Source organism: Chlamydotis macqueenii, chromosome 1, assembly GCF_036417535.1.
Source record: "Chlamydotis macqueenii isolate bChlMac1 chromosome 1, bChlMac1.mat, whole genome shotgun sequence".
Lineage (NCBI taxonomy): Eukaryota > Metazoa > Chordata > Aves > Otidiformes > Otididae > Chlamydotis > Chlamydotis macqueenii.
In genome coordinates, this window is record NC_141556.1 from 96,992,018 (window position 1) to 97,004,099 (window position 12,082).

General features: G+C 43.9%; 1 protein-coding gene across 1 annotated transcript; it reads right to left on the reverse strand.

The window, feature by feature from the left end:
• Positions 1-387: 387 nt before the first annotated feature.
• SH2D1B (SH2 domain containing 1B) lies at positions 388-11,582 on the reverse strand. The gene is made up of 4 exons (XM_010128150.2): positions 11,422-11,582; positions 4,515-4,578; positions 2,334-2,502; positions 388-501 (listed from the first exon to the last, which is right to left on the reverse strand). The coding sequence occupies exons 1-4, from the start codon at positions 11,553-11,555 to the stop codon at positions 464-466; spliced, it is 405 nt and encodes a 134-aa protein (XP_010126452.1). The 5' UTR covers positions 11,556-11,582; the 3' UTR covers positions 388-463.
• Positions 11,583-12,082: the final 500 nt, after the last annotated feature.

Below are 12,082 nucleotides of genomic sequence, written 5' to 3' on the forward strand. Positions count from 1 at the left end.
CTCTTCAGTAGGGCCTGTTGCAATGGGACGAGGAGTAATGGTTTTAAAATAGAGGGAGGTAGATTCAGATTAGATATTAGGAAAAAATTTTGTACAGTGAGGGTGGTGGAACACTGGAACAGGTTGCCCATAGAGGTGGTGGATGCCTCATCCCTGGAAACATTCAACGCCAGGTTGGATAGGGCTCTGAGCAACCTGATCGGTTGGAGATGTCCCTGCTCCTTGCAGAGGGGTTGGAGTAGATGATCTTTAAATGTCCCTTCCAACCCAAACCATTCTGTAATTCTATGATTCTAGTGGGAGAAAATACAGCTGCTCTGACAGTCTGCAAAAGGAAGAGACTGATTGCAGAGGTACAGATCCACAGTGGAAAAGGCCTTGCTGGTAGCTTTTCCCAGCTGATCCGTTGTGCTGTGGCACAGCCTGAAACAGCAGCTTCCCAAATCATCATGTTGCAGAGCATTCAGGGTAAGACAGTGACATAATCACTGTCATCAATGTCTGCAAATAAACAAACAAACAAATAAATAAGTAAATAAAATGTGTTCTTGTTGCAAATGACTCTTCTGAAAGCCCAGGGTAAGCAGGATGGCCTGTTGCCATGTTGCCGGGCAGGTGTCAATAACTCAAGTTGGTTTCTTGGAATTCGCTCTGCTATTGCAGGGCCAACAGTTATACCCCGTGTCCTATGGACTGGGTCCTCCAGGTACCCATATGGAGGCAATGCCTACATTGCCTTTTCTGAGCCAGCAAGCTCAGAAAGGGTTTGTTTTCCTCCCTGTGAGTCCAGACCAGGACATTGTTCATCTTCTAGACAAGTTTATGTTGCAGGACCAGACAATAAAATATGTATTACGCTGGATTTTTACTAAAAATGTATCCATGCTTCTGCAGTATTGTCCATCTCCCTGGAGTGGAAATGAGAAGATACCATAAAAACCTTTTCTAAAGTGTATGTGGCACATCTGCCTTAGTGATACAAGTGTTAATATAATGTTGGAGACACTGGAGAGATCTCTTTACTACTATTGCGTTCAGCAAGATTGTTGCTGCACTGGTCCCTAAAAATGGGGCTTAGTGCATGAAGTGGTGGGGAGAGCTCAGCCCTTCCTGTCCTGTCTGCCTGACACAGGGAATGGCAGAGCTGTTGCACTGCTGTGGTGCACAAAAACCCAGCATCTGTCCTACAGACAGGAGGTATGACTGCAGCACAGAGGGGCTGGCCCACACCACCGCGTTTTAGCTAGCATTAGTGCTGAGGTATAAAACACACAGAAGGTTGGATACTTCCAAGAATCTTTTCCTTTATGATAACTACTTAATGAAAGGATTTCCCTCCCTGCAGCATGCCTGACCCTGGCTCTTACTACATGCAGTCTTCTAGTTAGAGGACCTAGAAGAGCTTTCAGGTGATTTTGCAGCCTGTGACCTGATGGATACTGTAGCTGAGCATCATACAGCAGTAATATGAAAAATGGCTTTTGAAAGTGTATGAGGGATGCTGGCGAGTTACCAATAATATCTCTATTAATCCTCCCCAAACCAAGGACATAAAGATGACATGGGATTATAAAACATGGTCTACCAATTTGTTAAAACCTCCATCTTTATTGTATCTATTTGCATAATATTTCTGACAGGTAAAAATGTTGTATCCTTATTTTATACCTTGGACTTGTGAGCATAAGTTAGCAGAAGATCAGAGACTGAACTCTCTGGTTTCAAGGCTGTGATCCTAAGCACAAGCCTATATGCTTCTTATTTTCAACAGACTAACTTAAAAAAATAGTCATATTTTAGTACAAATCACAACAAACCACAAGTTGGCTAGCATTTTTTTTCCCTCCTTTTTTTTTTTCCCTCCTCTTTTTTTTTCCCTAGCATCTCAAAAATAACTGAGTTAGAATTTGATATAAAAATAGGTTTCAACCTGGACAATGAAGATAAAAGACAGCCTCAACTCCCAGTGAAGTGCAGGGGCCTGGCAGCTTGGCAGAGCCACATTGGGTAAAACTGGTCCTCAGCTTCCCCTAGCCTAGAAGCATCAACATCCACGAAGGAGTGAGCTGTGGGCAACATCATGCTTTGCCTTCTGTATCTCCTGCAATTTTAACTTGTTAATTTTTAGTGGATGAGGGTATGTAACCTGTGAGCTGGGAATAACTGTTTTCCAGTGAGCAGGAGAAAGAAGGAAGGATGTTGAACTTCTGTCCATGCAAGCTATTCTCAGAGGACATGTAATGACTATTCATCAGCCTTGTCAATGCAACGTCTTAAAAAAAAAAAACAAAAAACAAAAAAAACCCCCACAAAAACAAAGCTAAATTTCTCACCATCATAAGTGTTGTCCATTTCTGACTTGAACCTCTGGCTTCTTCGTGAGGCCTTTGGTTTCTTTACTGGGTAGCGGAGGTTTGTTATTAGTCCTTGATTTGGCTTTTCATAAGTATATATTAGGTCCTTTAACGTTCTGAAGATCCTATCTGGAACACCTTCAGACGTCTGCAAGGAAAGAAAAAGAAAGTTTGGTTGCAATTGCCCTTAACGTAGACTCCCCTAAATTAAAGGAATGATAAGTTGTTTCTTTTTTTACCAAGGAGCTGTTTTGTAAACAGATTTCATCACAGAATATTGTACCATCCTTAAAATACTGGGGACACCTGACCAGTGTTGTCAAGCAAAGGACATGGGCAGAGGCAGCAGACATGTCTGAGGAGAGATATATGGATATATGAAAGTCACAGGCACTAGCTTTCACTTTTAGGCCGGAGTTTATTATTTGTCTCAGATTTGTGACTTGCATTGGAGACTCCTGAGGCCACGCATGGAAGATGGCATTCCTAAGCGGGACAACAGCATCCTCACAAACTGCTTTTTAGCGTGTGGGTTCATACAGCTGGACTGAACTGCTTCCATGGCACAGCTCCCCAGTGATCTGCACAGGGACTTTGCAGCGCTGGTGGCTTCAGGACAGGGACAGACAGCAAGCACATTAATCAGCTCTAATCAGAGTGAGGGTTCTACTACTCGTCATTAAAAGTGAACGGGGCTTTGGTTTAGCTTCATTTGCTTTTTAACAAAGAAACATGTCTTTATTTTCTTTGCTTTTCTGCATCCTTTGTCTTCCCATCAGCCCTGTCTCATGGCTGGGACAGCAGACTTGAATTGACCAAAGGGATATCCTGTCCCGTATGACATTGTGCTCAGCAACAAAAGCTGAGAAAAGTAGGGACATTAGTGGTTGTCGCATTTTTCTTCCAAAGTAACCATGATGTGTGCTGAGGCCCTGCTTTCAGGAGGTGGCTAAACATCTACCTCCTAATGGAAAGTAGTGGCTCAACTCCTTCATTGCTTTGCTTGTATGCACAACTTTGTTTCAGCTATTAAACTGTCTTATCTTGATCCAGGAGTTTCCTCATTTTTGCTTTTCATGTTGTCCTCCCTACCCTGTCCCGTGAAGCGGGGGAGTGGGGGAGCAGCTGTGGGAGTGCTTAGCTGCTGGCCGGGGCCACCCTACTCCACTCTACAAAGTTCATGGATGAATCTGGCCCTTAAAAAAACCCAAACAATCTCCCCTCCACCATCAATATATTATTTCAGTATATTATTTTAGTAAGCCAAAACAATTTGACTTAAAACTTTGAAGAACAGAACTCGTCTTTCATATTCTTGGCAAAACCTCGTAAGGAAAATTGGGTTTGAAGAAACTAAAAATGTTGAGTTATTATCTGCTGATAGGCATGGCAGCAAAACCCAAAAGAGTGGCTATAGTCCAAAATAGATTATTTTTTTTGTCAACAAACCATTCAGTTCTTCATGGGAAATTGTGTCTTTTGTATTCATTCCAAACCACTAATAAGCAAGAAATTAGCTGCATATGAGAGCGTGGTGTGTGCTTTATGGAGTCAGTTCCTCATTCCACTTAAATCGTACTTAATTGTTGGCAGTCCTGTTGGCTGTCCTGCTACAAGCAGAGGAGTGAGCCAGCTTTTTAAGCATCCTCTCACCCTGCCTAGGGATTTGATTGATGCGGTCTGCTGTTACACTTGTTCAAGCAATGAGCTGCATTGCATCTGGGGTCATCATTTCAGGTGTCCCAGAATCGCACAGAATTATAGATAGGTCTCTTAAAATCAAAAAGACCATTCCAGTATTCAAAATCCCTACAAGATGCTGGGTGAAATGGCAGAGCTTTCAAATAAAAGAAAGCTAATTAGGAACAGCAGCAAGTAATGAAAATGACATTTTTCTTCAAAGCTATGAAAAAGAAATGGTTAAGTCAGAAAGCAGCTGGTCAATAAATAACAGATCCACTTGGATTATAAGGGATTTCTACAATGATAATAGCTACTTCTGAGCTCATATGTAATAATAAGTACAACATTAAAAAGTCAAGAATTGAGTAGAGAAGAAAGCAAACTTGGAAATATTTTCTAAGGAAATGTGTTCATGTACATGGATTTTTTTGTCAGGTCTTGAGTGCAATCTTTACATATTAAATTAGAGTTACTCACCTGTATTTTAAAATATCCTTGGTGTTCTCTGAAGATACGGTAAGTGTAGATGAGTTTTTCAAAGCTGTGAAAAACAGTATTGTACATATTATGCTTTTCATCAACTGTCAGACCACTGCAACTTGCTTGAACTGCTACAGCTGATCCTGACAGCCACATTTTGGTTTTGCTTGCTTGCTTGTATCTGAAAGTAAACTGCAATACAATTAAAGACTAAAAACAAAGAAAAAAATCTAAAGAAATGCCTGATGCTAAACCCCATCAATTATATATATATATGCATTCATTTTTCCATTTGATTCATATATTGGAGCCTTCAAAATACGGGAGATTCTCTTAGTCATATGTTTAATCTTCTGTTAGCCAAAATCAGTCATGCATATTGTTTCCTTAAGCCTCAGAAACCCAAATATTACTTTATCATACCTTGCTAATTCAGATCTAAACCCCTATGCATCGCTATGCAGATCTGTTTGATTTTGGACCAAATTTATCGTGCTCTTTACTCTGCAGAGTTAGGCCAGGAATGGGAAATGTAGCTAAGAGTGCTCTGTTCAGTCTGCAGTCACTGCACTTTGCTTAGCATAGATCTCAATAAAGCATGTCCAGCTAGCTCACCTCCACATCGGCTAACTGCCCGTGCTTTCCTCCAGCTTCTTTGGTGCCTTTCCTATGCTGAGTTTTGTACTACTACGGCTCCACTAAAATAGATCTGGTAAGTCAAAGCAATGAAAATACTTCAAGTTTATACATCCAGAAAAAAGGGCTAGATATCACCGAGAAGTTGTATTACTTTTTCTGAGGCAGTAAAACACAAAATATAGCCTGGAACTCCACTGCAGGTGCCATGTAAGAGAAGAGTCCTTACTTCCATAGGATGCCTAAGTCCTTGTTCCTCACCAGCAGAATTGCTTCACGGCACCTGAACCCACTTTGTGCAAATGTCAACATGGGAATAAACTGCAGGCAAAGGGCTGGCACACGTGTCATTGAGAACTGCAGTATCTCCATCAGCAGTGAGGAGAAGGGGAGCCGTGGCCCTGTCAACTGTCAGACTTTACACTGCGTTGGACTAATCATCAGAGAACATTTTCACAATGGAAAGACAGTGTTAACATGTACCCCTCCTTCAAAAATGGAGCTATAAGGAAAACCTAAATAGCTACAAAGACAAAAGTGAGGTGCTTTGTTGGATACCTGGAGAGCCAGGGGCACTTAGTGAACAATCCAGACCGAATGGAAGTGTTATGTTTTTGAGTAGCAGGCCTCAAGGACATCAATAAGGCCGCTTGTGAGAAAGTAATGAAGCCACCTGTAAGAAAGTACTGAAGCCACCTGTGAGAAAATAATGAGGCCACCTGTGAGAAAGTAATGAAGCTTCCTGTGAGAAAGTAAACGAAGCAGCCTTGAGAAGAAGGAAAACAGCTGGCATACGTGACTGGGGGCTGAACGTGAAGCAGGGTGCAGGTGGAGAGAGCCGTGTGCGTGAACAAAGAGACTTAACGAATCATATTTTAGCTAGGAGCGCGTGCATGATATAGTTAGCCAATTCGTAGAGAGCTTGCGCATGATACGGAATTAGAAGGGCTGTATTAACTGGGATGTATCAACAATGAATTGGCATTTGCTTGATCACATTGGTCGTGAGCAGTGTCCGTGACTTCCGCGTCAGCAGTGCTTATCTTTCCCTGAAGTCATACTCTAGGGGAAAATGGGCTGGCTTCCAATTAATTACCACATCCATAAGAGAAGCAGTCACCTTTCAAAAAACTGATCTACAGCTGAGAACAAGTATGAGAGATTCATCTGGGATATGACACAAGACTGCAGTGCTGTATGGAAAGAAGCACATTGGTATGGAGTGATGCTCTGAAAGATTGTCTCTGCTAATGTCTTCTATCATATTGGTGGAATTTGAGGGGGATGTGAGGGGAGAGAAAGAGAGAAATAAAACCATATTAATCTAAGTAATGGTAAAGAATGGTTCTTTAGAAAACTTGCAGTTCACCTTTCTCGTGAGATCTACTGGCATTCCTCCAAAGAAGAGAACAGGTGAGGAGGTTGCCATGGCATACACAGGAGTGTGAATTTACAGGATATTTTTCCTGTATTCTGCTTTCCTTGTGTGAGCCCTCAAGCAATTGTGACACGAAAAATTCATACCCTTATTCCCCCTACTCTGCCCCACACAGTGACCCTTTGAGGTGTCTATACATTCATGTATTCCGGATGTGATCATGTACCAGGCTACTTCAACCTAGAATATGTTTGATTTGACCAGAATGTAGCTAGAGATGTATATGATACTGGACATATACTCAAGAGCATGGCGATATTAGGGACTTAACAGTGAGCTGAGTCTCTGACCCCTGCTGCTGGGTGGTGTGTTGGTTTTGGCTGGGATGGAGTTAATTTTCTTCATAGTAGCTAGTATGGGGCTATATTTTGGATCTGTGCTGAAAACAATGTTCATAAGATAGGGATTTTTTACTTACTGCTGAGGAGTTCTTACACAGAGTCAAGGCCTTTTCTGCCTCTCACCCCACCCCACCAGCAAGTTGGCTGGGCCAAGCCAGCTAGTGACGGAATGTTCCCTGATAACGCCTCTGCAATACCATATTTAAGAAGGTGACAATTTTTTTAAAAAAGGAAGATTTGAAGAAATTGAAGTGAGGGGCAGAGAAGGGGAGGCGTGAGCCTTGTGGGCCTTGCAGGCCTCACCCTCTGGTCTCCCTCCGGGCAGCCGACTGGGCCCAACTCAGCCCAGCCCGGGTGCAAGAAGTGGAGAGGAGATGAGACGTGAAGAAAACTGAGAGGCGTCTGCCAGCCTGTTGTGAGGAATTTATTGTGAGAGTCACAGCTGCAGATGCAAAACTAAGTGAAGAAGGAGGGGGAGGAGTAATGCGGCTCCTGGCCAAGATTCCCCTGCAGCTCGTGGTGCAGCCCATGGTGGAGCAGGCTGTCCCCCTGCAGCCCATAGAGGCCCATGGAAGAGCAGAGATCCCCCTGCAGCCCGAGGAGGACCGCACGCTGGGGCAGGTGGATGCCTGAAGGAGGCCATGCCCCATGGAGGACCTGTACTGGGGCAGCCAGTTCCTGAGGAACTGGACCTTGTGGAAAAAAATGACCCACGCTGGAGCAGTTTCATGAAAGACTGCAGCCCACGGGAGGGACCCCACGCTGGAGCAGGGGAGGAATGTGAGGAGCTCTTTCCCCGAGGAGGAAGGAGCAGCGTAAAGTGACAAGTGATGAACTGACTGTAACTCCCATTCCCTCTTCCCCCCTGTGCTCCTCAGGGTGGGGGAAGGCAGTAGGGATAACTGAACGTAAAGTTAACCCTGGGAAGAGGGAGGGTGGGAGGTAGTTACTTTGTTCTCTTCCTTATTATCCTGCTTTGGTTTTAATAATAAATAAACAGTTTTCCCCAAGTCAAGTTTGTTTTGCCTGTAATAGTAACTTTAAGGATCTCTCCCTGTCCTTATGTCAAACCTTGAGCCGTTTTTCTTATATTATCTCTCCCTATTCCCTCAGAGGGTGGGGGGAGTGAGAGAGAGACTGCGTAGCTTGGCCCCAAGTAGGGCTAAACTATGACACACATTAACTGCTAAATGCTTATGAAAAGCTGAATATGGTACAAATTAATAAAGAGCCTGGTTTGGGCACAGGGGAGATCCAGTGGCAGAAAAACAGGGTGAGAAGAACTTTTTTTTTGGTAGAATGACATGGTGAGCCATAAGGAGAACAGCAGCAAGAGCAGTATGTCTGTACTGAAGCACTGTCAGAGACCTGGGACAGCTTTGGATGAAAGTGGCAGTGTGCTATGGAGGATGATGTATCAGCAGAACTGCACGCCTTCCTGATTAGAGAAGAGATGCTTTTGAATTGGTTCCATCATTCTGACTCCCAGATCCTCCATGGGAGTGCCCTCCCCCCACACTCCAGTCAATAGAGGACAAAAAAAGTTTTCTGTAGCTAGTAGATGAGTATCTCTGCTCATGGATCAGCTAATCTGAGAGGTATGCATCATTTTGTGCATCAGCCATATTAGGTGCTAAGCAATGGATTAGAATTGCATCTTAAAGCAAGAGTTGTCTTGAAAAAGCGCTAAGAGTTTCAGTGTTGATTGCCTCCAGTCTTAGGATGACAGTTTTTGAGGCAATTCTGAGCCAATACACTATTACCATTGTTCTGGTTTTGTTAGTGAGGGGGGGCCTAAGGTGGTAGCTTCTGTAGGAAACTGCTAGAAGTCGCTCCCCTTTGTTCAGTGGACTCGGCCGGGCCTAGGACAGACCCGCTGCTGGCCAAGGCTGAGCCAATTGGTAGCAGAATGTCCCGTGATAACGCCTCTGCGATAACGTATTTAAGTAGGGGAAAACAGGAAAAAGAGGAGGAGAAGGTGTGAAGCAGCTGAGCGGGGGGCAGAGAGGGGGAGGCGCGAGCCTCCTGGGCCTTGCAGGCCTCACCCTCTGGCCTCCCGCCGGGCAGCCGACTGGGCCCAACTCGGCCCGGCCTGGCTGCAAGAAGTGGAGAGGAGATGAGAAGTGAATAAGATGTAAAAAGGATCCTGAGAGGCGTCTGCCAGCCTGTTGTGAGGAACGGCTGCAGACGCCAAGGTCAGTTCAGAAGGAGGGGGAGGAGTAATGCGGCTCCTGGCCAAGATTCCTCTGCAACTCGTGGTGAAGACCATGGTGGAGCGGGTTGTCCCCCTGCAGCCCATGGAGGTCCACGGAGGGGCAGAGATCCACCTGCAGCCCGTGGAGGACCCCACGCCGGAGCAGGTGGAGGCCTGAAGGAGGCTGTGGCCCGTGGAGGGCCTGCTGGGGCAGCTGTTCTAGAGGGACTGCACCCCGTGGAAGAGATGACCCACGCCGGAGCAGTTTCACGAAGGACTGTGGCCCGTGGGAGGGACCCCACGCTGGAGCAGAGGAGGAATGCGAGGAGTTCTTCCCCCGACGATGATACAGCGGCGTAAAACAACGCGTGATGAACTGACCGCGACCCCCATTCCCTTTTCCCCCCCTGTGCCGCTCGGGAGGGGAAGGTAGTAGAGATAATGTTAAGCCTGGGAAGAGGGAGGGGTGGGGGGAGGTTATCTTGTTCCCTGTCTCATTCTCCTGCTAATTTTAGAAATAAATGAATAGTTTTCCCCAAGTCGAGTCTGTTTTGCCCGTGACGGTAACTTTAAGGATTTCTCCCCGTCCTTATCTCAAACCTTGAGCTGTTTTTTCTTATATCATCTCCTCCTATTCTCTCGGAGGGTGGGGGGAGCGAGAGACAGACTGCGTAGTCTGGTCCTGATCAGGGCTGAACTACGACAACCATCCATCCCATATGCTATCTGAAGACAACCCTTGCTTTCACCTCTGCAAGCCAGTATCTGGTTTACTATTGCTGCCACTCCTACAGTTTCATGATAGCATTTGTTAATGAGCGAGTCAAAGTCAAATAGACTAAACACTGAAGTTTTTAACAGTTTTTAACACCAAAACTCCACAGAGGCTAGCTGGAAGTCACATGCTTTTTCATATGCCTGCCCAGAACACTGTCACCAGACACAAGCATGTCTGCAAGCTATCACAAGGCAGATCTACTTTGCCCTTCAGGAAAGCAACTGTGTTAGTGTGGCACCAAGCTTGACCTTTATATTAGCTTGTATCTGCCCACAACGTGCTCCGTAGATGTGCCCTCTGTTACATCAGTAGTTCAAACTCACTGCACCTAAGCAGCCCTTCACTTTCTCATCTACCTCTACTGCATGAGATCTCAACAGCCATCTTCCCATGCCAGGGACTAATACTGCCATTCTTCGTCTGCGCCAGGATCCCTATTTGTCCCTTCCAACAGGATATGCATGCTCTTTCCCTCCCACAATCCCTGCTCTCTCCACACCCCCTGTGTTGTCTCCTTCCACACCATACTGAAGACAGGTTCCTGCAGCTGCCTCCTCCAGGGCTCTGTTGGTCACCCACTTGCCATTTCTTTTCTCCTTACTCTACCATTTCATGGATCTACTTTCTTCTACCCACCCACCCCATAGTACTCCATTTCCCTCTCCCTTTTTTTCTCTTCTCTGATTTGTTTCAAAAGAAATGCATTTTTGGTTATTGATAAAAAACATTTTCTGATTTTTTTTTCAATTAATTAGATGTGGTATTAAAATTTTTTTCATGTCACATTCAAGCATATCCTCAAGAAGAGTGTAAAACCTCATAGGGTCAAACAAAGAAAGACTTAGAGTTACTAATTTATAAATTTAAAATGCATTTATATGAGAAGTGTAAAACTTTTTAAAAGGGAAATAAAACTTCTTTAAAGGGAAATAAAAGTACTATTCCCTGTAGGAAAATAAAAGAATAAAATTGTAATTGTAGTAATTAAAGTTAAGCAATTTTTCTATGCTTGTCATATGAGTTTGAACAGGTCATTAGAACTTTCTGTCTCAACTTATGTTCTTAGATCAGATAAAATTCTTTTGAAGCACAAGGCTAACCTTTCATCAGATAGAAAGCCTGTGAAGATGTGTTTTGTAACCTACTGTGAGACTTTTCAGTCTCAACAGTGGTAAAATGCTATTTACTCATCATTACAAAGGCAGCAGCTTTGAGTAAGGTTCATACCATATTTTGGCAGGCTAAGCTATTTTCTCTGGGTTCCCCTTGTTGTCTATAGAGAGACACCAGCATCAGCAGGTTACAGTTCATCTATTCTCTGTTGTATAAAATGTATTTTGCAAATGCTACACGCTCCCCACTCACTATAAAGAAAGCCTAAGGCAACCGGCATTACTTATACACAACCCCTTGAAGCCTGTTAATATTAGGGAAGAACTATTAATGATAGAGAAGATGGATGCTTGTCTTCGGATCTGTCTGAAAACTCATTAAAAATATACTATTAGAGTACTTACAAAACACAGAGACACAAGGCTCCTTCCACGCTTTCACTCTCTCTTAATAAATAGCTACCATTCTTTCCATTCTTGCTCAGCAGTTCTTCACAGGCTCTTCTTGTTATCTTTCCATGAAAAAATGGCAACTCCATGGACAAAAGAAAACAAGATCTCTCACCTTTCAAACCAATTCCAGAGCAAGTCATAAGCCTGGAATTAAAAGACTTATTTCAAATGTAACTCCCTGCAGACAACTGAAATTGGAGGTGCTGAGTTCATAGATGAGTTAATCTGTGTTGTCATCACTGACCTGTCCGCAGTGAAGTTGGCTATCAGCCTGTGCTTACAGCTCATGAATGCAGTGAAGGCAGGAAATGGAAAATGGTTTCTCTATGCTGCTCACAGTCCACATCAGAAGGCAAGAATCTTTTGTCACATTATGTCAGCAGGATTGACATTTGAGTTGTGTATCACACTTCGAAGCTATAAAATAGCTAAGTTGAGACCTATGTATAGTTATATTTTTAATTTAAGTTTTATGTTTGAAGTTGCTCAAAGCCCTGCAAATAGGGTTCTTGCTCATAGTTTGGAAAAATGCTGCTTGGTTTAATTCCTTTCCTTGCCAGACCTGCCCTCTAACACAGTTGCTTGGTTTTTGTTGTTTTGTTTTTTTCCTTTT

Excerpts from the sequence above, each read along its gene's own strand:
- SH2D1B (XM_010128150.2), bottom strand. The coding sequence starts at position 11,555 with ATGGAGTTGCCATTTTTTCATGGAAAGATAACAAGAAGAGCCTGTGAA. Across the intron at positions 4,579-11,421 it reads GCCTTGTGTCTCTGTGTTTT|CTTTGAAAAACTCATCTACA; the intron begins GTAAGTACTCTA and ends TGTTTTTCACAG. Across the intron at positions 502-2,333 it reads AATGGACAACACTTATGATG|ACATTGATGACAGTGATTAT; the intron begins GTGAGAAATTTA and ends GTTTATTTGCAG.